General features: G+C 29.0%; 4 protein-coding genes across 5 annotated transcripts; 1 reads left to right on the forward strand and 3 right to left on the reverse strand.

Moving 5' to 3' along the window:
• Nucleotides 1-27: 27 nt before the first annotated feature.
• Nucleotides 28-1,777, reverse strand: OCT59_006105 (uncharacterized protein; the record flags this gene model as incomplete). The annotated part of the gene is made up of 6 exons (XM_066141039.1): nucleotides 28-60; nucleotides 131-237; nucleotides 325-711; nucleotides 802-892; nucleotides 1,358-1,646; nucleotides 1,713-1,777. 6 exons carry the CDS (start codon nucleotides 1,775-1,777, stop codon nucleotides 28-30), a joined length of 972 nt encoding a protein of 323 aa, XP_065997871.1.
• A 2,554-nt stretch (nucleotides 1,778-4,331) lies between these two features.
• On the reverse strand, nucleotides 4,332-5,345 carry OCT59_006106 (uncharacterized protein; the record flags this gene model as incomplete). Of its 2 annotated transcripts, XM_066141041.1 has the most annotated exons (2): nucleotides 4,332-4,943; nucleotides 5,049-5,345. In XM_066141041.1, 2 exons carry the CDS (start codon nucleotides 5,343-5,345, stop codon nucleotides 4,332-4,334), a joined length of 909 nt encoding a protein of 302 aa, XP_065997873.1. The 2 variants fall into 2 exon arrangements, with proteins under 2 accessions (XP_065997873.1, XP_065997872.1); XM_066141040.1 differs by lacking the exon at nucleotides 4,332-4,943 and having other exon boundaries at nucleotides 5,010-5,345.
• A 2,345-nt stretch (nucleotides 5,346-7,690) lies between these two features.
• On the forward strand, nucleotides 7,691-8,816 carry OCT59_006107 (uncharacterized protein; the record flags this gene model as incomplete). The annotated part of the gene is made up of 10 exons (XM_066141042.1): nucleotides 7,691-7,693; nucleotides 7,775-7,813; nucleotides 7,892-7,919; nucleotides 8,011-8,041; nucleotides 8,135-8,143; nucleotides 8,230-8,305; nucleotides 8,397-8,405; nucleotides 8,522-8,552; nucleotides 8,648-8,685; nucleotides 8,778-8,816. 10 exons carry the CDS (start codon nucleotides 7,691-7,693, stop codon nucleotides 8,814-8,816), a joined length of 303 nt encoding a protein of 100 aa, XP_065997874.1.
• A 3,880-nt stretch (nucleotides 8,817-12,696) lies between these two features.
• On the reverse strand, nucleotides 12,697-13,329 carry OCT59_006108 (uncharacterized protein; the record flags this gene model as incomplete). Its single annotated transcript, XM_066141043.1, has 1 exon — nucleotides 12,697-13,329. The coding sequence occupies one exon, from the start codon at nucleotides 13,327-13,329 to the stop codon at nucleotides 12,697-12,699; it is 633 nt and encodes a 210-aa protein (XP_065997875.1).
• Between the last annotated feature and the right edge of the window lie 10,229 nt (nucleotides 13,330-23,558).

Below are 23,558 nucleotides of genomic sequence, written 5' to 3' on the forward strand. Positions count from 1 at the left end.
TCGCTTTTTTATTGGCCTTATTGGCCGTCACTGTCCTTTTGCGTAAGGTACGTCCACCTCCTTAAGAAAAAATGATAAAAATAAGTTATTTTTAATACTTAAATTAATTAATATGCAGAAAAATTATTACTTGTGGCTGTTTCATTTTTTTTTCTTCTATTTCTTTCTCTTTTTCTTCTATTTCTTTCTCTTTTTCTTCTATTTCTTTCTCTTTTTCTTCAACTTCTTTTTCTTTTTCTTCCTGCTGCTGTTTTCGTTATTGTTGTTGTAGTAGTATTTTTTGTTGTTGTAGTTGCCTCTCCCTCTTTTTACGCTCGTACTTACTTCTTATTTCACGTATAAGATTGCGTTCTAATTCTTCATCCTTACTACTATCTGTTCCGCCTGTTTTTTTATATCTTTTACGAAATAAATTTAAGAGTTGACGTTCTAAATCTTCGTCTATATCAGAATCAGAGTCATCCCGAATTTCAATTTCTGCTGCTGCTTCTTTAGAATCGGAATCATCCCAAATTTCAATTTCTGCTACTGCTTCTTTAGAATTGAAATCATCCCGAATTTCAATTTCTGCTGCTGCTTCTTCACCTTCACTTTCTCTCTCTTCTTCATCACCACCGCTTTCTTCTACATTTTTTTCCACTGGCCTCTCCTCACCTCTGCTTCGGGTTCTTTTTGTGAAATATCCATTTATTGTTTTTGCTTTGTGGTCGCCTTTGATTATATAAATATAAATTATATTTTTTGATTTTTTAAAAAATCATATTTAATTTGTATTATATTAATAAAAAAAGAAATACTTACGAACGTGCTGAACGTGTTTTTTTAATAGCTCGTATGCAAACCAATCATTGTATCCAAGCGAAATGTTAAGATCCTTAGTTTTTATTTTAAACTAAAAAAAAATAATTATAAAATTATTCTATAAATATTATATATTTATTCTATAAACATATTGATTAAAGTAAATAAAAATAAATACCTTTTCGATTATTTTAAATAAAATGTTTTTGTGTATGTCTTTATATGACAAATTATAATCAAGATGATAATCTGCACATATTCTCATTGACGACTAGTTTTATTGATTATTAATTTATTACAAAAAGCCTTGTTTGTATGAAAATTCAATTATTATTTAATGTATATACGTACCATACACAACGTATACATTTCATTCGTTATATCTAACGTACTTATCATATCTAACTTAGATATGTATTTTTTTTTGGTTTTGCAACAAAACTTTTATTGTGTGTCTTTTAATCATACATATCATACATTATTAGTTTTTTTAGTTTTTTTACAAAATTGAATTTTTTTTTTAAAAGGTATGATTAGACTTATATTAATAACTTACGTCAACGGGGAAGGTTGTGGACGACGTAGAGGGTCTGCGAATATTTCCACGAGCTGATAAAGATGACACATCAACAGGAGAGGTTGTGGACGACGTAGAGGGTCTGTGAGAATTTCCACGAGCTAATAAAGATGACACGTCAACGGGGAAGGTTGTGGATGACGTAGAAGGTCTGCGAATATTTTCACGAGTTGATAAAGATGACACGTCAACAGGGGAGGTTGTGGACGACGTAGAAGGTCTGCGAATATTTGTGGACAACGCAGCAAAAGTACCATCATCTAAAGAACTTTAAAAAATAACTCATTAGTAATAATATTCATTTAAATTTATTCTTATAAAAAATCTATTATACTTTAATCTTTCCAAGATGAGTTCATTTTGTTTTTTGATCAAGGAAATTTCTTCTTGTTGATTCATTTTTTTGACGTAAACATACGAATATGAATGAGAACACGTAAAAATAAGAAAGAATACGTAAATGATAAATGCAAAATGTATGAATGATGGAGAAACGCGTACCATTAACAGAAAATTCAATCACATTTATTTATGAACAATCGTGACTCAGAGAAACGCGTACCATTAACAAAGAAAATTCGATCACAAATATGACTCTATACTATCTAGGGTAACTAAATTGTGAACAATCGTGATTCTAGAGAAACGCGTACCGTTAACAAAGAAAATTCGATCACAAATATGACTCTATACTATCTATGGTATGACTCTAGAGAAACGTGTACCGTTAACAAAGAAAATTCGATCACAAATATAACTCTATATTATCTAAAGTTACTAAAAAGTCGAAATGATTTATTTAACTAAAAAAAACTATTTTATAATAGATTTCAAAATCCGTTACAATTGCAAAAGTATCGATAATATCATACTATGTATCTAAAATTAACAATTCTAACAAAATGATCAATCATTATTAAAGTTAGTCAAATATAGACAATCATATTTAAAAATCGTGATTTCAATTTACTAATCAGTCTGTATCAAGAAAAATTCGTGAGAATTTTTCTTAAAATCATGATCTTAGTTTACTAATCGGTCTTTAAACTTTAAAATAAGCAGTATCAAGAAAAATTCCCAAGAATTTTTCTTAACAATCATGATTCTAATCGGTCTTAATCACCATATACAGATCACAGTTGTTAGTATCAGCTGATCTTATATTTTCAGTGCTATCTTTGTGATTGGCCGCTATGCTAATAAGTTGTTTTCTAAAAAATCATGGGGCATTTTAAATTTCAGTCCATCAATATCAATACAGTATATATTTGTGAAAAATAGTTTCAGAAATCGGAAGATGATCATGATTTACGTCACAATCAAATGATTAGAATTTACAAACAAACAATTGGAATTGAGTTTAATTAGAAATCACTCTTTTATTATTACATAATAGCGTTATGACTATCTATTTTATATTATCTAACTATTATTGTTAGAAAAAAGCGCAAATTGATCAATTTTGTTAATATAACAGAATAATCATTAAAATTAAATTCGCGTTTAGCTATTTTTAGAAATTGATGGGCCTTATTTTTCAAAGGCTGATTAATAAATAAATTGAAATTGAAATTGAAATTACGATTGACAATTTTTAAATTTAAATCCAATTAATTGCGATCATCAAGAAAATTTTCTGAGAATTTTCTTGGTACTACTTATTTTTTTCGATTAATAAAATTGAGATTGCGGTCATCACTGGATATAACGTGGTATATAAATTCTACCAATAAAATCAAATCACATGATTAAAAATAATTAAGGTGAATTATGAATTATCTTTATTATTATATTATATTATTTAATTCTTTACCCACTTCTGCGTATAAAAATCTTATAGATTCGTTTATAAATCTTTTAACTACTGCCAAAGTAACTTTTTCTGGTATAAATAAGTTATTTCATTTTTGTATTCATACCCTATCAACAATTTCTTCATCAGTAAGTCCACCCTCTAGCATTTCATCCTCAATATGAACATATCCATACGCATTAATATCAGCTAGAAATTAACATATCAAGGTCATCAATTTTTCCATCAAAACTAAGAAATAAAAGAAATAAATATATATTAGAAGAATTTCATGCATTAAGTTCAAGAGATTAAGTTCAAGAAGAATTTCATTAAAATACTAACTTGCATTCACGCCTTCTTATTCCAAAAATAATGAACAGGAAGGTTTTTGTAGTTGACATTTTTCATAATTTGTTGATATATTGTGTTAATATCAGGTTTTTTTTTAAATTTTGTATTCCGATAAAGAAAAAGATTATCCAATTTTAATTCACGTGATCATTCAGTATATAATATATTTGATCAAACAAACACGAGTTTTGGATAAATAGTTCTGCACTATTTGGTTCGATATAACGAGTTTTCGGTATATCCAGGTTTGTAACCAGTGGCGATTGTATTTCTAATTTTGTACTTTAAAGTAAAGATGACGACTATAAAAATTAAGATAAAAAAATCAGATATAAAATTCCCATGTGCTTTGCATAAACTTTTACATTTAAAAATTATAATAAAATGGATATCAAAGTACTAACCCGAGAAATGAAATAACAAAAGGAGAAAAACACCCAAACAATGACTTAAACATGAACGTGAAAGAAAGCGTCAAAAGAGAGCCAAAGAAACGGACGAAATTAGTACCAATTGCCGAGGAACAAAAAATCAAAAAAATAATGGATTCTACTGGTGAAATTAAAGAGGAAAAGGAAGGAGGAAGGAAAGGGAAGGGAAATGAAAGAGGAAAAGGAAGGAGGAAGGAAAGGGAAGGGAGGAAAAGAACGAAGAAGGAGAGAAGAAGGAAAGAAGGGAAGAAAAGAGCGAAAAAGGAGAAAAAGAAGAGAGGGAGGATACGAGCGAAGAAGAGAGAGAAGAAGGGAGGAAAGGAGGAAAATAACGAAAAAGGGAGAGAAGAAGAGAGAAAGGAAGCGGAGGAAAGAGTTAAGATTTATCCATAGGAAGAATAGATTCTTCGTTATCGGCATAATATCTTGGTGATTCTTCGTTATCAGGATTGTCATTATCAGGATAGTATCTTGGTGATTCTTCATCAATGTAATAATATTCCGCCGATTCATATTCTGCCGATTCATATCCCGCCGATTCATACACTTGTTTAAGAATATTTTCTCTTAATGAATTCTCCTCCTTCTTTTTTTGTTGATAGATTTCGTATCCTTGCTCCTCTGAAATTATTTCCCCCGTTTCTATGATCTTCAGCCAACATTCATATGCAGAGACATTAATTGACGACGATTTAAAAAAAGCTACATCTAAATTAGGAAATATGTCAACAATGAGAAAATTTTTATTGGAAAGACTTAATAGCCTATCAATTCTTTTTGCTGCTCTGAGAGTGATGGTGAGAGTTGTTAATTTAATTTTTTGTTCGCTATAATCAACAATTTTGGTATTTGTTTGATTTTTTATTGTTTGACCTTTCAATCTGATTTTGTATATGTTACAAAATATTTCGATTTTTTTATAAATCTTTAAAAAATTCAAATAATTACAAAATCCATTTCGTCTATTAATCTCTGCTTCGATATATTCCTGAAGAACATTGTCATAAATTGATATTAATTGAGCGACCAGCGCTCTTATTATTTCTTCCTTACTTCATTCGAAGGAAGATTCCTCCATTTTTAACAAATTTACCTCCGAGGTAATCTCAAAATTATCTTTTAAATTTTCATTATTAGGAGGTAGACCGATTTCTAAGAAATTGTCATTATTACATCTAAGTTCTTCAACAAAAGCTTCTTTTGTTGAAGAACTTTTTAATTTGTTCAACAAAAATTGTACATATGATTCAATTATTGTGAATTTTGTCGGGTTCATCGTAAAAGATTGTTGATCTGGGAGTTTATCGATATTTAGTAATAATTCTCGTAGATTCCTTGCCATCGTAATAGCCGGAGATGATAAAAACGGTTTCTGCGCATAACAATGCATAATTAATATATTGTCAAAATGAATAGAATCTTAATGAATTAAAAGTATAAAAAAATTATTAACTTTTTTATTTTTTATTGTGATTGACTGTTTTTTTGAATCAACTTCTTCTTCATCAATTTCATTAAAATCGTTTTCTCCAAAATGAATTCAGAATATCCCAATATCATTATTTTCTAATATAGCGTTTGAATTAGAAATATTAAGAGATCTAATTTCTAATTCTTTCATCTCTTTAAATGTCTTTGAGGCGAACCTTATTAAATTTTGTTCTTTTGGAAAAATTATTAAGTAAATAAAAAAAAACTTATAATACATAAATAAAAAACATAAATTTATATATCTCATTCATTACCACAGGTCGAAGGGGCACCATTGTCCAAAATTCAAAAAATGCAAATTCCCCATTTTCCTGGAAAATGGTAGGAAATTGTGGAAAATGCTACATTACGCTGAGCAATTTTTTAGAATAGCATTGTTACAACATTGTCCGATTTAACAAATCTTATGAAATTTTGGGAAAATGCTACATTACACCTCAAATGTAACATTTCGTAACATTGTTATAACATAGTCAATTAAATCAAATTTTGCTTTTTTTTGTCAAATGGTGCATTTTTATGAAAATTCCACATTTTGTCACCAATGTAATATCATTGTAACAACATTTCATAACATTGTTATAACATTGTCAATTAAAATCTAATTTTGCTTTTTTTTTGTCAAATATTCCGATTTTCTTGCAAATGGTGCATTTTTATGAAAATGCCACATTTTATCTCCAATGTGATATCATTGTAACAACATTTCATAAAATTGTTATAACATTGTCAATTAAAATCAAATTTTGTCAAATATTCCAATTTTCTAGCAAATTGTGCATTTTTTTATGAAAATTCTATATTTTTTGTCAAATGTTGCATATTTTCAGCAAATTTTATGTTTTTTTGGTCAAATGTTTCACTTTCGTCAGAATGTTAAAATGTTACATTTTTTTTTTTGAAAATGCTCAATAATATGGCATTACACTGGAAAATGTAGCATTTCACCAAATTACACTAAAAAGCATCACAATTATCACATTTTTTGGAAAATTCCACATTACATTAAATTATACTAAAAAATGTAGCACTATACTAAATTATGCGGCATTGCACTAAAAAATACCACAATTACACTAGACAATGTAGCATTACACTAAAAAGTACCACAATTATTATATTTTTTAGAAAATTTCGCGTTATACTGGAAAATGTAACATTATGCTAGAAAATGTGGAATTGCACTAAAAAATGCGGAATTGCACTAAAAAACACAGAATTGCGCTAAAAAACACAAAAAAAATACTACAATTACACTGGATAACGTAGCATTACACTTAATTACATTAAAATTGTTAATTTTTATTTTTATTTATTTGTAAATTACGAACATTATTAAATTTATAATATTTATATTCTAAATGAATTATTTAACATTAAATCACATTGTTAATATAAACAATGTATCAACACGATGTGTTGTGATGTTTAATTTAGTACTAAACCTTACTACTGAAGACTCCCTCTTTTTGTCACTATAAACAGGCGGAGGGAGCAGCAATGGCTCTCCCCCTATAGGTACTTTATGGCCTCTACCTGTTTACAGAGGAGGGGCTTTTCATAAAGTATTAGTTAATAGATATATATATATGTATATATAAGCATATATATACATCTATTTAAAATTATTAAAATAAAAAAAAAAATTCCGGGGCGGGGAAAGCCCCTATTTATATAAAATTATATATCACGTGCGTCACGTGATATTACTTAATAATTACCGCAGCTTCAGCTGCGGTATAACGAAAAAAAAAATTAAGCTTTTTTAGCAAAAGCTTAATTTTTTTTTTCTCACGGCCTTTACCTCTCCTTTCTTTCGCCCTTCTCCTTCCCCTTTCTCTCACCTTCCCCTTCCCTCTTTCTTTCACCTTCACCTTTCCTCTTTCTCTCACCTTCCCCTTCCCTCTTTTTTCCTTCCCCTTCCCTCTTTCTTTCACCTTCACCTTTCCTCTTTCTCTCACCTTCCCCTTCCCTCTTTTTTCTCCTTCCCTCTTTCTCTCACCTTCACCTTCGCTCTTTTTCTCCCCTTCTCCCCTCCGCCCTTTCCCTTCTCTTTTTGATCCCCACTCCTTCCCCATTCCCTTTCCCTTTTCCGGAACCGTCTTTCAGAAAAACAATGGTAAGTTTCGAAGCGTTCGCTTCGAAACTTTTTTTAAAAAAAAATTTTTTTTAATTTTTTGTAAGGAAACGTTTCTAACGTTTCTTATTTTTCTTTTGTGTAGGTCTTCAACTTCGGAAAGTGAAATGGTAAGTTTCGTGTTCGAAACTTACTTTTTTTTAATTTCTTTTAGGAAACGTTTCTAACGTTTCCTTTCTTCTTTTTGTAAGAACGCCGGACGAAATTACGACCCGGACTTTGCGAGGAAGGTAATATTTTCTTTTTTTTAAATTTTTTTTTTTTATTAAAAGAAACGTTAACTAATGTTTCTTTCCTTCTTTTTGTAGGTTCCAGACGTTTGGATGAAACGAACCGGTGAGTTTCGCAACGAATCGTTGCGAAACTTAATTTATTAATTTTTTTATTAAAAGAAACGTTAACTAACGTTTCTTTCTTTTTTTTGTAGGTTCCAGACGTTTGAAACTCGAAACGAACTGGTAAGTTTCACAACAATTGTTGCGAAACTTAATTTTAATTATATTTTTTTTTAAAGAAACGATACTAACGTATGTTTCTTTTACTTTTTGTAGGTTCCGGACGTTTGGATAATGGAAATCGAAATGAACCGGTGAGTTTCACAATATTGTATTGCGAAACTTATTTTTTTAATTATTTTTTTTTAAAGAAATGATACTAAACGTTTCTTTCTTTTAATTTTTGTAGATTCTGGACGTTTGGATAATGAAGTTCGAAACGAACCGGTAAGTTTCGCAACATTGTGTTGCGAAACAATTTTTATTAATTTTTTTTAAAGAAACGATACTAAACGTTTCTTTCTTTTAATTTTTGTAGGTTCCGGACGTTAGAATGAATGAAACGACTGGTAAGTTTCGCAATGTTACATTGCGAAACTTAATTTTTGTTTTTTTTTTATTAAAAGAAACGTTAACTAACGTTTCTTTTTTACTTTTTTGTAGGTTCCGGACGTTAGAATGAATGAAACGACCGGTAAGTTTCGCAATGTTACATTGCGAAACTTAATTTTTGTTCTTTTTTTTTAAAAGAAACATTATTACCTAACGTTTCTTTTTTACTTTTTGTAGGTTCCGGACGTTTGGATAATGGAAATCAAAACGAACCGGTGAGTTTCGCAACATTGGTTGTGAAACTTAATTTTTATTAATTTTTTTTTAAGAAACGTTAACTAACATTTCTTTACTTTCTTTTTTGTAGGTTTTCACCAGCTTCTACTTTGGCATCGGAGATACATGAATGAATTAGATGTGCGGATTACCCATGGATCATTGGATATCTGATTCTCATCGTTAAATAATAATTGTGCATTTGTTAATAAATAATATTGTAATAAATTATGTAAAATTATTAAACCAGTGTTTTAAATTGTCATGGTATTTGCACTAAATTGTTTAAAATTATTACTAAATTTCACTCAATTGTCCGAAATTATTGCAAAATTTCACTTAATTGTCCGAAATTATTGCAAAATTTCACTAAATTGTCTCCGAAAATGTTGCGTTTATACTGTTTACACTCAATTGTACAAAATCAGTAAAACATTTTTCACTCAATTGTCCAAAATTATCCTAAATTTCACTAAATTATCAAAAGTTTAGCTAACATTTACCGAAAAAATGCAAAATTCACCACAATTTTCCACAATTTGTATTACGTTTGCACAACATTGCTGAAAAATTCACCTAAATTTTCAACAATTTATATAACATTACTAAAAATACACTACAATTTACCACAATTTGCATTATGTTTGCATAAAATTACTAAAAATTTGACTAAATTCACCACAATTTGCATTACGTTTACATAAAATTACTAAAAATTTGACTAAATTCACTACAATTTACATAAAATTACTAAAAATTTACCTAAAATTTCCCACAATTAATGATAATTTACTGAAAAATTTCTCAACATTTGAATTAGGAATTCTGTAGGAATTCCGCCATTTTGACAAAATTTGCCAAATTGTAAGTCCTCCATTATCCCAAAATTGTAACACAATTTACCCCAATTTACCGGGATAATTCTCAATTTGCCAGAAAAATTCCAGGCAATTTTTGCGACAATGACATCTGTTCGACCTGTGTACATACTAATTTCTTTTAATTTACTTTCTTTGTCGATTGAATCCATTTTTGTTTCTTTGTCGATTGAATCCATTTTTGAGATTTTTGAGGAAAAAATTGAAGGAAGAAGAAAAAATTGAAGGAAGTTTGAGGAAAAAATTGAAGGAAAAATGAAGGAAGTTTGAGGAAAAAATTGAAGGAAGAAAATTAGTGTTAAAGATGTTAAATCGATAAAAAATTAAAGAAAAAATTAATTATAAGGGTGATTTTTGAGGAAAAAATTGAAGGAAGAAAATTAATGTTAAAGATGTTAAATCGATAAAAATCAGAAAAAATTAATTATAAGGGTGTTGAATCGATTTAAAAATCCAGAGAAAAAATTAATTGTAAAGGGTGTCTATTTAATAAACTCGAATTGATCTAAAAAATCAAGGGGGTGTTTTATTTATTAAAATAAATTTAATTACAATCTAATTATGGTCAATAAGGGTGTTGAATCGATCTAAAAATTTAGAGAAAAAAATTAATTGTCTCGAATTGATCTAAAAAATCAAAGGGGTGTTTTATTTATTAAAATAAATTTAAATTACCAATTTAATTATCTAATTATGGTCAATAATACTCTCATATATGTAATATTTATTTTGTGAATATCACAGCGCAAACTGACGGTTTTGCCTTTTAATATACTCATATTGATAGTCTTTTTACTCATCTTTTTAATTAAATGGCAGAGGAAAAATTTTTTTTTTCCTCTTCCTCTTATTAAAACTTGAATCAAACTTGGATGCAGTGATCCCACAACCCGTGAGAATATCAAGAAAATTCCCCTTATATACAAATTTTATTTCATATGATTTCACGATCATCTTTTATAAGTATAGAGTTATCTTTAAACGTAATTGGTAACGATTCAAACAACAAACAATATCCTTAGTTTCACAAATAAAAATTACATCATCTCCATATGATCTAGCAGGTCGGGCGCGGTTTCTATTCATGCGCGATGCCGATCTCTACTGTAAACTGTATAGATAATTTCACGTGATCATATAAAAAATCCATCAGAAGTCTGATTTATAACGAAAATTCGCAAGAAATTTCCTTCATACTTGCTTAATTTTAAAGTTCAAAAGTCTGATTTATAAATTAAAAATCACGATCATCAAGAAAAATTCGTGAGAAATTCTTTGATAGAACCTTAATACTAAATTAGCTGAATTAGAATTAAGCAGTATCAAGGAAAATTCTCGCGAATTTTTCTTGATAACGACTAAAACATACTAAAAAAAACTCGTTTTTTTTTTGAATTTGAAATTTTTTTTTTTTGTTCGCAAAAAAAAAAAAAATTTAGTGTAACTGAACGATTTAATTAGATACTGCGTAATTTTTAAATTAAAACCTTAATACTAAATTAGCTGAATTAGAATTAAGCAGTATCAAGGAAAATTCTCGCGAATTTTTCTTAAAAACGTGATTTCAATTTTATTAATCGGGGAATTAAGCACGGTATCACAAAAATTAAGCAGTATTAAGAAAAATTCTTGCGAATTTTTCTTAAGAACGTGACTTTAATTTATTAATCGAAATTAAAATAAGCGGTATCACATAATTAAACTTTAAAAATTAAGCAGTATTAAGAAAATTCTTGCGAATTTTTCTTAAGAACGTGACTTTAATTTATTAATCGAAATTAAAATAAGCGGTATCACATTTTTAAACTTTAAAAATTAAGCAGCATTAAGAAAAATTCTTGCGAATTTTTCTTAATAACGTGTAATTTATTAATCGAAATTAAAATAAGCGGTATCACATTTAAACTTTAAAAATTAAGCGGTATCACAAAAATTAAGCAGTATCAAGAAAAATTCTTGCGAATTTTTCTTTAACAATCGTGATTTAGATCTATTAATCTCGCAAATATTTTGCTATCATTTATTTTCTTTTTTCTTTAATATAAATATGGAATTTACAAGTATGGTAGTAAATTTACCGAACTACAGTATTTCATTGGTATGCAAAAAACTTTTATCAATATTTTCTGGTTGATTATTTAACGTAAATTAAGACACTAAGTTCATTTTATATGAAATCATAGTACTTTAATTATACCTATAATATATACATGATTGCATATTTAAGTATTACTAAGATGTTTGATAAAAATCCACATTAATAAATTAAGATTGCAATTATTAAAAATTTTTATGAAAAATTTATTTAATTTTTTTTATTATTTATTAGAAGAAAAGTTTATCATGCCACCCGGCAACCTTAAAACTTTTCAAAAATTCTAAAGTTTTACCTAGTTATGCTACCTAGCTAACCAACCTACTAGGTAAAACTTCAGTTATATGAAAAAAAAACCAAAAAATAAAACTTCAAAAATTCTAAAGTTTTACCTAGTTATGCTACCTAGCAAACCTACTAGGTAAAACTTCAGTTATATGAAAAAAACAAAAAAATTATAAAATCTTTAACCATGTATGTTAAAAAAAAAATTTTCATTACGACCTTTAATTTAAATAAAAAGAAAAGTTAATAAAAATATCAATAATAAAATAAATTGAAAGATATATATATAATCATTAATTACCTTTAATGACCAAAAAATATCGGCAATTTAATTATTATTTATTAATAAAAAAATATATTAATATATTATTAAAATCAAAAAGTATAAATCTAAAAATCTTACCTAAAAAAAAAATTTTGAATTAATTGTATTGGTTGTATATAACCTTCTTTAAACAGAGGTGTGACCCGATCATTAGTACAATTTCCCGATGTTCCATGGATTGGTCTCCAACACTTTATACAAATATTCTGAAGTTCTTGTACTGTAAAAATTATACTTGGACAATTTATAAAGCCATGTTCATAATATAGGTGAATATGGCAGGGGTCTTTATAATATTCCACTGGTAATAAAAAAAAATATATTAATATATTATTAAAATCAAAAAGTATAAATCTAAAAATCTTACCTAAAAAAAAATTTTTGAATTAATTGTGTTGGTTGTATATAAAAAAAATTTTTGAATTAATTATGTTGGTTGTATATAATCTTCTTTAAACGGAGGTGTGACCCGATCATTAGTACAATTTGTCGATGTTCCATGGATTGGTCCCCAACACTTTATACAAATATTCTGAAGTTCTTGTGCTGTAAAAATTATATTCGGACAATTTCTGAATCCATGTCCGTAATATAGGCAAATATGGCAGGGGTCTCTATAAAATTCCACTGGTAAAATCCAGTTGGTTGTTGGACAAATTTTTATATCTTTCGCCGAATAAAGTTGTACTGGTGGTGGAGATGATGATGGCGGAGGCGGAGATGATGATGATGATGATGGAGATGAAGATGGTGGAGATGATGATGGGGCCAACGATGATAATAATGATGATAATATTGAAGGTGGTGGTGACGATGACGTAAATGATATCGGTGATGATGATGATGATATTGACGTTTTTACCATGCATAATAACTCATGTATTGTTTTATCCTGATTACGAGTTAATTCATTTATCGTGTCATTTTGAGTGCGTGTTAATTCAACTAAAAAATTTGATAGATTAGTGATGACTCCAAAGCTTTTATCGATATTATTGAGTATATCTTTTGTAGTAACGTTATTTTCTATGACTGAAAAACTTTCGTTATCTTCAGTCATTTTTGTAAAAAAGCTTGGTGAATAAAAGAGTACTTAGTGTGAGTAAAAAAAAATTTGCGTGAAAAAAAGTATTTAAAAAAAAAATTTTGCGTGAAAAAAAGTATTTAAAAAAAAAATTTTGCGTGAAAAAAAGTATTTAAAAAAAAAATTTGCGTATTTAAATAATGTGTGAAAATTTACTTGGTTCTAATACTTAAATAGAAGTTGATCTGCTTATCTTAAGGCTTTTTACTCATTCTGGTATTTAAGCTTTTTGGTAGTAGTTTTTTTAATACTTAATTAGAAATCAGCCAGCTTATCTTGAGGCTTTTTACTTGTTCTGGTATTTAGATGTTTATTTTTGACTGTAAAACTACCATTCTAATAGGAAAAATTTTTTTACTGCATTTCTTACGTTAAATGCTAAATATTTAATAATCTTCATTGCTTAAAAATGGTTTGTAATACCAAAATTACCCAATAAATTGATACATTTGTTTTACTTTATTAATTTCTCATTCACATAGTAATTTTTAATATTAAATAAGGTAAAACAAAAGTTAATTTACTGGACACCATGTTAAAATCGTCATACGATTTGCATAATATTGACCATAAACAGTCTGAAATTTAAAAATCACAAGCCATAAATCAAATAAATTGCGTAAAATTGCGTAATATAGCATAGCCTATCTAAGAAATCAGTAGCACATAAATCAAATAAAGTCATATAGGAAAATTAATTGCGTAATATAGCATAGGCTATCTAAGAAATCAGTAACACAATATTTATGATCAAATGTTAGTATTTACGGATATTATTAATTTTTATGTAGTCATTCTCTTCAAAATGAATTAGAAGAAATTATGATTGAACTAGAATTAATTATTTGATGGTATGTACTGTAAATAGTTTGATAAAAATGTATGTATTTTTGGCTTATGCATATATCTAATTATCCATTAGTTAAAGAAGATAATATAAGACTTTTGTCATTTTTGGGAAATGAATCTCATGAGTTTATTGATGTATGTGCTATTGACCATTGTGTAGGATTTATTAAAATTAATTAAACTTACTATATAATAGATAAAGAAGAACTAAATAATGATTTAGATGAATGGAAAATTTTTTTTTTTTTAAAATACATAATATATGAAATAATGATCTAATATAAAATAAAAATTAAATAGAATTCAATACTAAATGATTGCTTGAATTAAAAAAAAGAGCGAAAAAAAATATTTATTTATAATATGATCTGACCCTATATCACTATTTTCAAAATAGTGTGAGACTAAAATCGGGTGAAAAACTGGATGAAAACTGGTATTTAAATATACAGATGATCAAGTATTTTTTTTTAATATGTCAGAGTGGCACAAAGCCAACCAATTCGTATAATTACTAGAAAAAACGGGAAACTGATTAAGCCGTAATTCCATAAAAATTCTGTGATAACATGAAACGATAAAACACGGATCAACATTTTTTTTTACATGGGGCTTCTTTAATGAGATTAGATAGATTGGTTTATATAAATTTATATAATTCTGTGATACTGCTTTAGCTAATTTAGTATTAATTAAGGTTTTAATTTAAAAATTAAGCAGTATCAAGGAAAATTCTCGCGAATTTTTCTTGATACTGCCTATTTTTAAAGTTTAAAGACCGATTAGTAACGAATTTAAGAAAAATTCTCACGAATTTTTCTTGATACCGCTGTAGCCATAGATACTGGAGTAATCGCATAATATGGAGGAATAATATGGAATAAAAGATCAAACGATAGAAAGTCACATGATTGGATAAAATTAACCGGAAAGGATAAACTCTTAGGAGAAGGAATGATCTACATGATGTAATGTTTATTAAATGATTAACGGAGAACCAATAGATCCAGTAGGAAGTTGATCGATGTGGCTTAGCAACCAGTTTATCAAGTTCAACAATAGGAACAATTAGGAGGAGTAATCATAAGCCACAAATGATAAATCATATAAAAAGGAAGGATAGCGAATTAAAGGAACAAAAAATAGGAACATGTAAAATATTGATGAACTGCAGCCGCAGTAGGAGAATAGCTGACGAGACGCAGTAGAAAAGATAGCACAGCCACAAAAGATGGATCTTTACGATATAATATTTGAAAGATTATTTTATTTTAAAGAAAAGATAGCACAGCCACAAAAGATGGATCTTTACGATATAATATTTGAAAGATTATTTTATTTTAAAGAAAAGATAGCACAGCCACAAAAGATGGATCTTTACGATATAATATTTGAAAGATTATTTTATTTTAAAGAAAAGATAGCACAGCCACAAAAGATGGATTATATCTTTACGACATAATATTTGAAAGATTATTTTGAAGAAAAGATAGCGTATTAAAATAGTATAATATATTAGAAAAGATAATATATAAATAGCATATAAGATAGCGCATAAAAAAGAAAAACATAACATAAAATATTAGAAAGAAATAAGAAGTAAGAAAAGAAAGAATAAGAAAGTTGGTTTAAATAGGAGCGGAATGGGAGGTGAATTCGACAGTCGTCAGATACAATGTAAAACTTTAAGTAAATTAGTTAATTGTGAATTTTATGAAGAATAAATAAAATACCCTTTGATATGAAAATTAATTGTTTCGATTGTTTTTGTTACTATTTTCTTATGATGAAAAAGTAATTTTGTTTAATTAATTGTTAGTAAAGCGTAATGTTATTTTAAAGGTAATAGGTTCGCCCTAAACTTTACTGTAATGTTCGCTTAATTAATTTTAATTGGACAAATTCATGGTGAATTTAATGTCATAACGAGAATTATGAAATGAATAAAATATAAACTTTTGTAAAGAGAACTATCGTATTTTGAAAGAAGATAATGGATGAAATATCGTGGCGAGAGCTATCGCAATTTGAAAGTTAAGTAGTAATAAAACTAAACCAAGCAAGAATATTAATGTTTCGTGGAGAACGAATATACATTAAAGCAGGGAAGTTTGTTTACCGCCGGGTGGCAGACGGGGGTGACAATTTGGTGCATGCTCCGAGAAAGGAAATGTCGACTTTGCGTCGACATTTTGACTATCTTCATATAGTCAAGTACCTATGCGGTATTAAGAAGGAAACGGTCAACAACTAAGTGAATTGATCACTCGCGAAGGGAAGGATCATTCCGATCATGGTACCGACATGGTATTCCGAAGAATCTGAACTCAGAAAAAGAGGTGTTAGAATTAAAATATAATATTGGGGAAAAAGGTTGTAAGTACCTGAAAAACTTTAAAATGGGAACGGGCAAAATAGCGATATTGTACACCTACCTTAGGAATTATAAAAAGAAGGATGCGGTGATATGATGGAATATAATGAACTCGTTTCAAAATAATAGATTTGTTACAAGAATATCCGGAGAAGTATTGTAGTAAGTCACAAAAGTTGTCGTCTTTAAAGTTTTCACGCTAATAATTGTAAAACCAAGAAATTAAGGAAGCCCTCGTAAGATGTGGTATTCTGGGAGGGGCACCATTGTATTTTGCAGATGCCAGAAGTTCCTGGGGATACAATGTTGTAACGAAAAGTTGACGAGTAAGCTATAAACTCAAGGGTTACGTGGGAACCTATTACCAAAACACAAGGGTTGCGTGGGAACCTATTTAAAACACAAGGGTTACGTGAGAACCTATTACAAAAACACCGGCTGTGAATATAACTTCTTCAGATGGGAATTGAAATAATTGGACTCAGACGTGAGTGGAACATCTCCCTACTGAAAGCATTTTGAAAATGCGTAATTGAATTCACAAGGCAAAAAGAGAAACCATCGTGAGTATAACTTCTTCAGATAAAACTGAAAGCATTTAGGGAAATGCGCAATTGAACTTACGAAAAGAAGATGAACGTTATGGAATAATGCGAAATTTAAGAATATTTGCTGGTCAAATGATAAAATGTGAATAACAAACCTCGAAACTACTATACTTCATTGTGAAGGTAAAGGCAAGCCGAGTATAGGTTATTAAATTGTAAAAGATAATAAATAAGAAGAAACATCGTTAAATAAGTATAAATGCGTGTGTCGCATAAGTGTAAATGCGTGTGTCGCATAAGTGTAAATGCGTGTGTCGCATAAAGTATAATATGTTGTGTGTCGACATAATGGTGATAATAAGAATTAGTACAAGATTAAACAAAGAAGATATTTTGCGTAATATTGAATATATAGATGTAAAGATTACATATATAATGAAAAAGAACTAAAAATTCACAAACTTTAGAAGTTATGAGAATTTTGAAGTTCGTGAAATGCGAAAATTACAAATTTTGATGATAAAAGAAAATTTTGAGGCGCAGTAAAAACTTAGAAAATTTTTGGAATTTTTAGAATGCGCAATAAAAACCTCCGCAGTCTGAGGAGATTGTGGACTTAGAATAATTTTTGAATTAATGGCGCAGTAAAATATATACATGAAATTATGAAAGATAAGAATAGCAGAAGAAACTTGTGAGAATCAAAAAAAAAGAGGATTTAAAGATTGAAAGATTAATATAAGAATATTATGAATAAGTAAAAGATTTTAAAAAAAAAAATAAGTTGTTAAATGAATATTCATAATGGAAGAAAGATTATACATTCAATATAGGTAATAGGAAAGGACAATATAGTAGAGGATGGTTAGAAGATTAAAATAGAAGCGATAAAAATGATATATAAGAGAGCGGAATTTCAATTTGAATTCTGGATGAATATTTATAATAATTTAATTGGAGTATACGATGGAATGGTACCATCAATGGGAAAGTGAATATAGGACACATAAAGAAGAACATGAGTTAAGAACGGGAGAATTAGATGAATGTTTAAATTGTGAATTATGTCATCCGATAGGAAATGAACCAATGGTATTCAAGAAATTTTGGGATGCATTATTTAAGTTCGAAGATACAATAATAATATATAACGATGTAACAATTAGAGGAGTATTGGATTTGTTAAGTATGAATAATTCAGAAAGAGAAGATACAATACATAAAGGGAAATGTAGAGACATAATGGATAGAATAACGGAATCAATAAGATATAGAATACAACCAAAAATGAAAGAAAGGGGATTACGAACAATTATATTAGTAATTGTAAGAGACTGTATTGAAAGAAATCTGGGGAATGAAGTATTTGATAGATTAATTGGAAATCCTGAATTAATAGAACACAAATATATTTTGGAAGATTGGGATGTTGAAAGAAGGTTTGAGAAATTTTGGCAATGGTATAGAATCACATCAAAAGAAATTGGACCATTACGAGTAAAGACAGGAGCAATAGAGACGTTTAGGGAGTTACTATATGAAGAAGAAGGAATAGCTATGAATGAGGAGAAAGTAAAGGAACTAATGTCCAAAATAGAATATGAGAACATACATATAGAAAATGTTCACGAATATCACAAGAATATGATGCAAAAGATAATAAGAATATTTATAGATACTAGGGGATTTACAAAAGAACCAGAAGATTCAGAAAGTGAAGATAGTCCAGCAAGTTACGAATTGGAAAATAATTCCGAGGAAGAATTAGAGATAATAATAGGAGATAAATCATGGAAATTTAGTGAATTAAGAAGAAGGTCAAATGTTATGGATGAAGATCAACTGAGGTACATTTGGAAAATAGGAATAAAGTTGATGATAGAAATGGATATATTGGTAACGAGAATATTTATGGATAAAATTCAAGAGATAGAGGAATTGGATGAAAGGGAAAAAGAATTGAGGATAAAAGAATGGTTAGAAAAAGAAACAATAAGATGTGAAAAATGTGGTAATAGAAGGTTCGAAATGGACGAAGCGGATAGCGAATGCGGGGAATGTGTTAAAGAAGCGCAGAAGAATGAACAAGATGAGCTAATAGAATTAAGAAACAACTTAGAAAAATTGGGATATGAAATAGATGTGTCAGAAATTCAAAGAATGAAGAGTTTTGGGGTAAATAATCGAATAATAGTAACTAAAGAATTTGTGGAAGAATATATGGAAATGATAGATTTGGAAGATAAAGAATTAAGAAAAGGAATTCATAAGTGGTTAAACCAGAATACAACTTGGTGCGAAAGATGCGAAATAAGATGGATGAATGATATGTTTAGATTAGGATGGATGGATGATATGTCTAGAGTAAGAGGAATGGTATGCAAAGATTGTGAAGAAGAAAATATCGATGAAATTGATGATCGGGTAAAAAGATTGCAAAAGATTTTTGAAGATATTGGAACAATGATAACTGAAGAAGAATTGTTAAGATTAACTAGTATGGGATATACAGATGGAGAAATTTTAGATAAAGAATTCATTGAAATCTTTCAAGAAAATAAGAATGAGTCGGAAAAAGAATTGAAGAAAAAGTTAGATAAGTTGTTGAAAGAACAAGCAGGAGTAATGGATAGTGAAGAAAGTGGTGAAAAGAGTGATAATGAAGAATCAGAAGAAGACAATACGGATAATTCAGAAAAGATTGGAGAAATATTAAGTCCGGATGAAATATGGGACGGAAGTGATGAAGATTTTGAAGAAGAAGAATCTGAAAATGAAATCGAAAATGTTATAAATACAGGAGGTTTTGGTCTGAATCAAAATTCAGATTCGAATAGTTCATTAAATTTTAAAAATTCTGACACAGAAAGTGAAATATCTGATTACAATTTACAAGAATTATTTCAAGAGAATATAGTAAATATGGCAAATGAAGCACAAATAAGAAGAATAATGGAGAATGCTATGGGATTGGCACCAAATGCATTAGATAATGCGTTAGGAGCAGGACAGACTTTGGCGGATAGGATTCAGACTGCAGGAATGGGGGGAATAGTAGGTATGCCAACTTTTAGTGGAAAAGAGGATGAAGATATTAATGATTGGATTAGACAATTTGAGATAGCATTTACAGTAAGTGGACGACCAGAAGGAAATGTTGGAGGAGGTGTATGTAGACAAAATAAGGCAAACATAGCTATAACTTGTTTAAGAGGAATTGCATTACAATGGTATAATGAGGAAAAAGAAAGGGTAGCAGCTAATTTAGTGAATTGGTGTGACCATAATGAGGACAGGAATTTAAAAAGAAGATTAATCGACAGATTTACTAGGAATGATATTCAAAGAAGAAAGATGTTAGAATTAACAAGAATTAGACAGGGAACAAATGAAAGTGTTGAGGAATATATTAGAAGATTTAGGTCAATATTAAGAGTTGCAACTAGAGGTCATGCGTTAGATGATTTATATCAAGTGAATTATTTTATTCAAGGGTTAGATGCTATGCTAGGTTATCATGTTAGGAGAAGTAATCCGACGAATCTGAATGATGCAGTTAACGAAGCAAAAAGAGAAGAGGAAGCGAAAGATGAATTGTTAATGAAAACAACAGGGTTGGATATGAAACGAGTAGGACAAGAGAAAAACATGGAAGAAATTTTGAAAGAAGAGACAAATAAGTATAAAGGAATGAATCCAATTGCGAAAGAATTACAAAATAAAGAAGTTAAAAGTGATGAATGGGATGAGTTAATTAATGGAATAAAAAGGTTGGAAGCACATGTAATGCAAAGAAATGAAGCGTATGTAATGCAAAGGAATAGGAATGATAGGAGACCGATCGGAAATAATAATGTCCAAAGAAATAATATGAACTGGGATAGAATGACTTGCTATACATGTGGAAGAAAAGGACATACTTCTAGAGTTTGTAGGGAAGGTCAAAGAAGATCATATGGAGGAAATAATAAAGGGTCATATAGCCAAAATAATCAAGTTAATTATCTTGATGAAGAATATTATGGTGAAGGATATAATGTGTATAATATGGAATATAATGATGAATATGATGGATATAATGAGGGTGGTGGATATGATAACTATAATAATGGATTCGATGGATACGAAGTGAATAACTATGAAGATGAGGAGAGATATGATATGTTCCCAGTACCACCTAGAAAGAGTGAAAGAAATAAAGACAAGGTTATGAACGATGAAAGAGATAGAAGAAGAAATGCACAATGGCAAGGACAACAGCAAAAAGCACAGGAGAATAATAAGAGGGGTTTTACAAAAGAACAATTACAGAAAGGATATGAAACTAGAAAGAATAATAATAGGTGTCACAATTGTGGACAACAAGGACATTTTGCTAGAGAATGTACAAACGAGAAAGTGAAGTTAAATCGAAATATACCAAATGTTGGAGATTTTGATCCATTTGAGCAATTTGTAAATTCAAGCGTACCAATTAATTGGGGACAAATGATGAATGAAAGACCAGAAGTAAGGAAGAAATTATTAAATGGTTTGAGATATTGACTACACTCGGGGGAATTAAAGAATATTAATCAGAAAGAAGAAAAATCACAAGCAACAAGATGTAATATAATAATTGAAGGGAAAATGATTAGAGCATTAGTTGATACAGGAGCAGGACCTTCAGTAATAACGAATGAACTGAGAAAAGAATTAAATATACCAATAACGAAGGAAAGTAATGTCGTATTAACAATAGCAGATGGAAATAACATAGCTTCATTAGGAAGAGTGGAAATTAGAATAGAAATTGACGAAAATTTAGAAATACCTTTGGAGTTCGAAGTAATCGACTCGAGAAGAAAAGATTTAATATTAGGAACTGATTTATTAAGATATGGGATAATAAATATGAAAGAAGGTCTGTTAACAATAGAATGGGATAATGGAATATATGAAATACCAATTGATTTTAGAGGAAAGAAAAATGTTGAATTCGAGGAGTCAGGGAATAGGGGTGAATTTAATGGAGATCCAAAGAATATAGATGATATAGATGGCAATTCTAGTGAAGAGTCAGAGAGTGAAGATGAATATGAGGAGATGGAAAAAGAAGAGTTGTTATCGATTGTAAAAACTGATAGAGAAAAGAGGGATGAGGAAAAATGAATGGTCTTGGCTTTCTGAATGAAGGAGAGACGGTAAAGATGCTAAATGAGAGCAAAGAAGAAAAATTTGAAAAGAAAACACATCTGGGAGAAATGAGCGATGAGGAGAGAATAGCATTTAAAAAATTGATAAGGGAATATGAAGATATATTCGAATATGACGAAGAGAAACTGGGAAGGATAAATACAGTTAAACATGAAATAATAATTGAAGAAAATCAAGGACCAATAGCACAAAAGAGATATAAAGAAACTGATGAAAAAGGAAAGTTTATAAAGAAAGAAATTGAACAATTGTTAAAGATGGGGAAGATAAGAGAATCATGGAGTAATTGGGCATCTCCAGTAACGTTAGCAGGAAAGAAAACTGGAAATTATAGATTTTGTATAGATTATAGAAAGCTGAATAATGTGACAAAGTCAGATGAATATCCTTTACCCCGGATAGACGAATTGTTAGAAAAATTTAGAAAGGGAAGTTGGTTCACAAGTTTGGACTTAGCAGCAGGATATCATCAAGTAGAAATGGCAGAAGAAGATAAAGAGAAAACAGCGTTCATTTGTTCACAAGGATTATATGAATACAATGTTATGCCATTTGGATTGAAGAATGCACCAGGAACATTTCAGAGATTAATGGATAAAATATTAAAAGAATATATAGGAGAATTTGTTACAGTGTATTTAGATGATATAATGATTTATTCAGAAGATTTTGAGAAACATATAGAGCATGTAGATAAAGTATTGAGTAAATTGAGAGAGAATAATATGATTGTGAAATTGAAGAAATGTCAGTTTGGATTGAGAAATATAAATTTCTTAGGGCATATAGTAGGAAGAGATGGATTGCGACCAGATAAAAAGAAAGTTGAGAAAATAGAAAATATGAGGAGGCCGAAAACTGTCACGGAAGTAAGATCATTTTTAGGATTATGTTCATATTATAGGAGATTTATAAAAGGTTTTTCGAAGATAGCAAAACCTTTGCTTAACTTAACAAGAAAGAATGAAAAGTTTGAATGGAAAGAAGGACAACAAGAAGCATTTGACGTATTAAGGACAAAATTGACAGAAAATCCAATTTTAGTATATCCGGATTTCAGCAGAGAATTTATATTGATAACTGATGGATCTAAGATAGGATTAGGAGCAGTGTTAGCTCAAATGAATGAAGAAAATAAAGAGGTTGTAATAGCTTACGCAAGTAGGAGTACAGTTGGAGCAGAGAAGAATTATCCACCAACAGAATTGGAATGCTTAGCGGTATTTTGGGGAATACAA

Source organism: Rhizophagus irregularis, chromosome 14, assembly GCF_026210795.1.
Source record: "Rhizophagus irregularis chromosome 14, complete sequence".
Lineage (NCBI taxonomy): Eukaryota > Fungi > Glomeromycota > Glomeromycetes > Glomerales > Glomeraceae > Rhizophagus > Rhizophagus irregularis.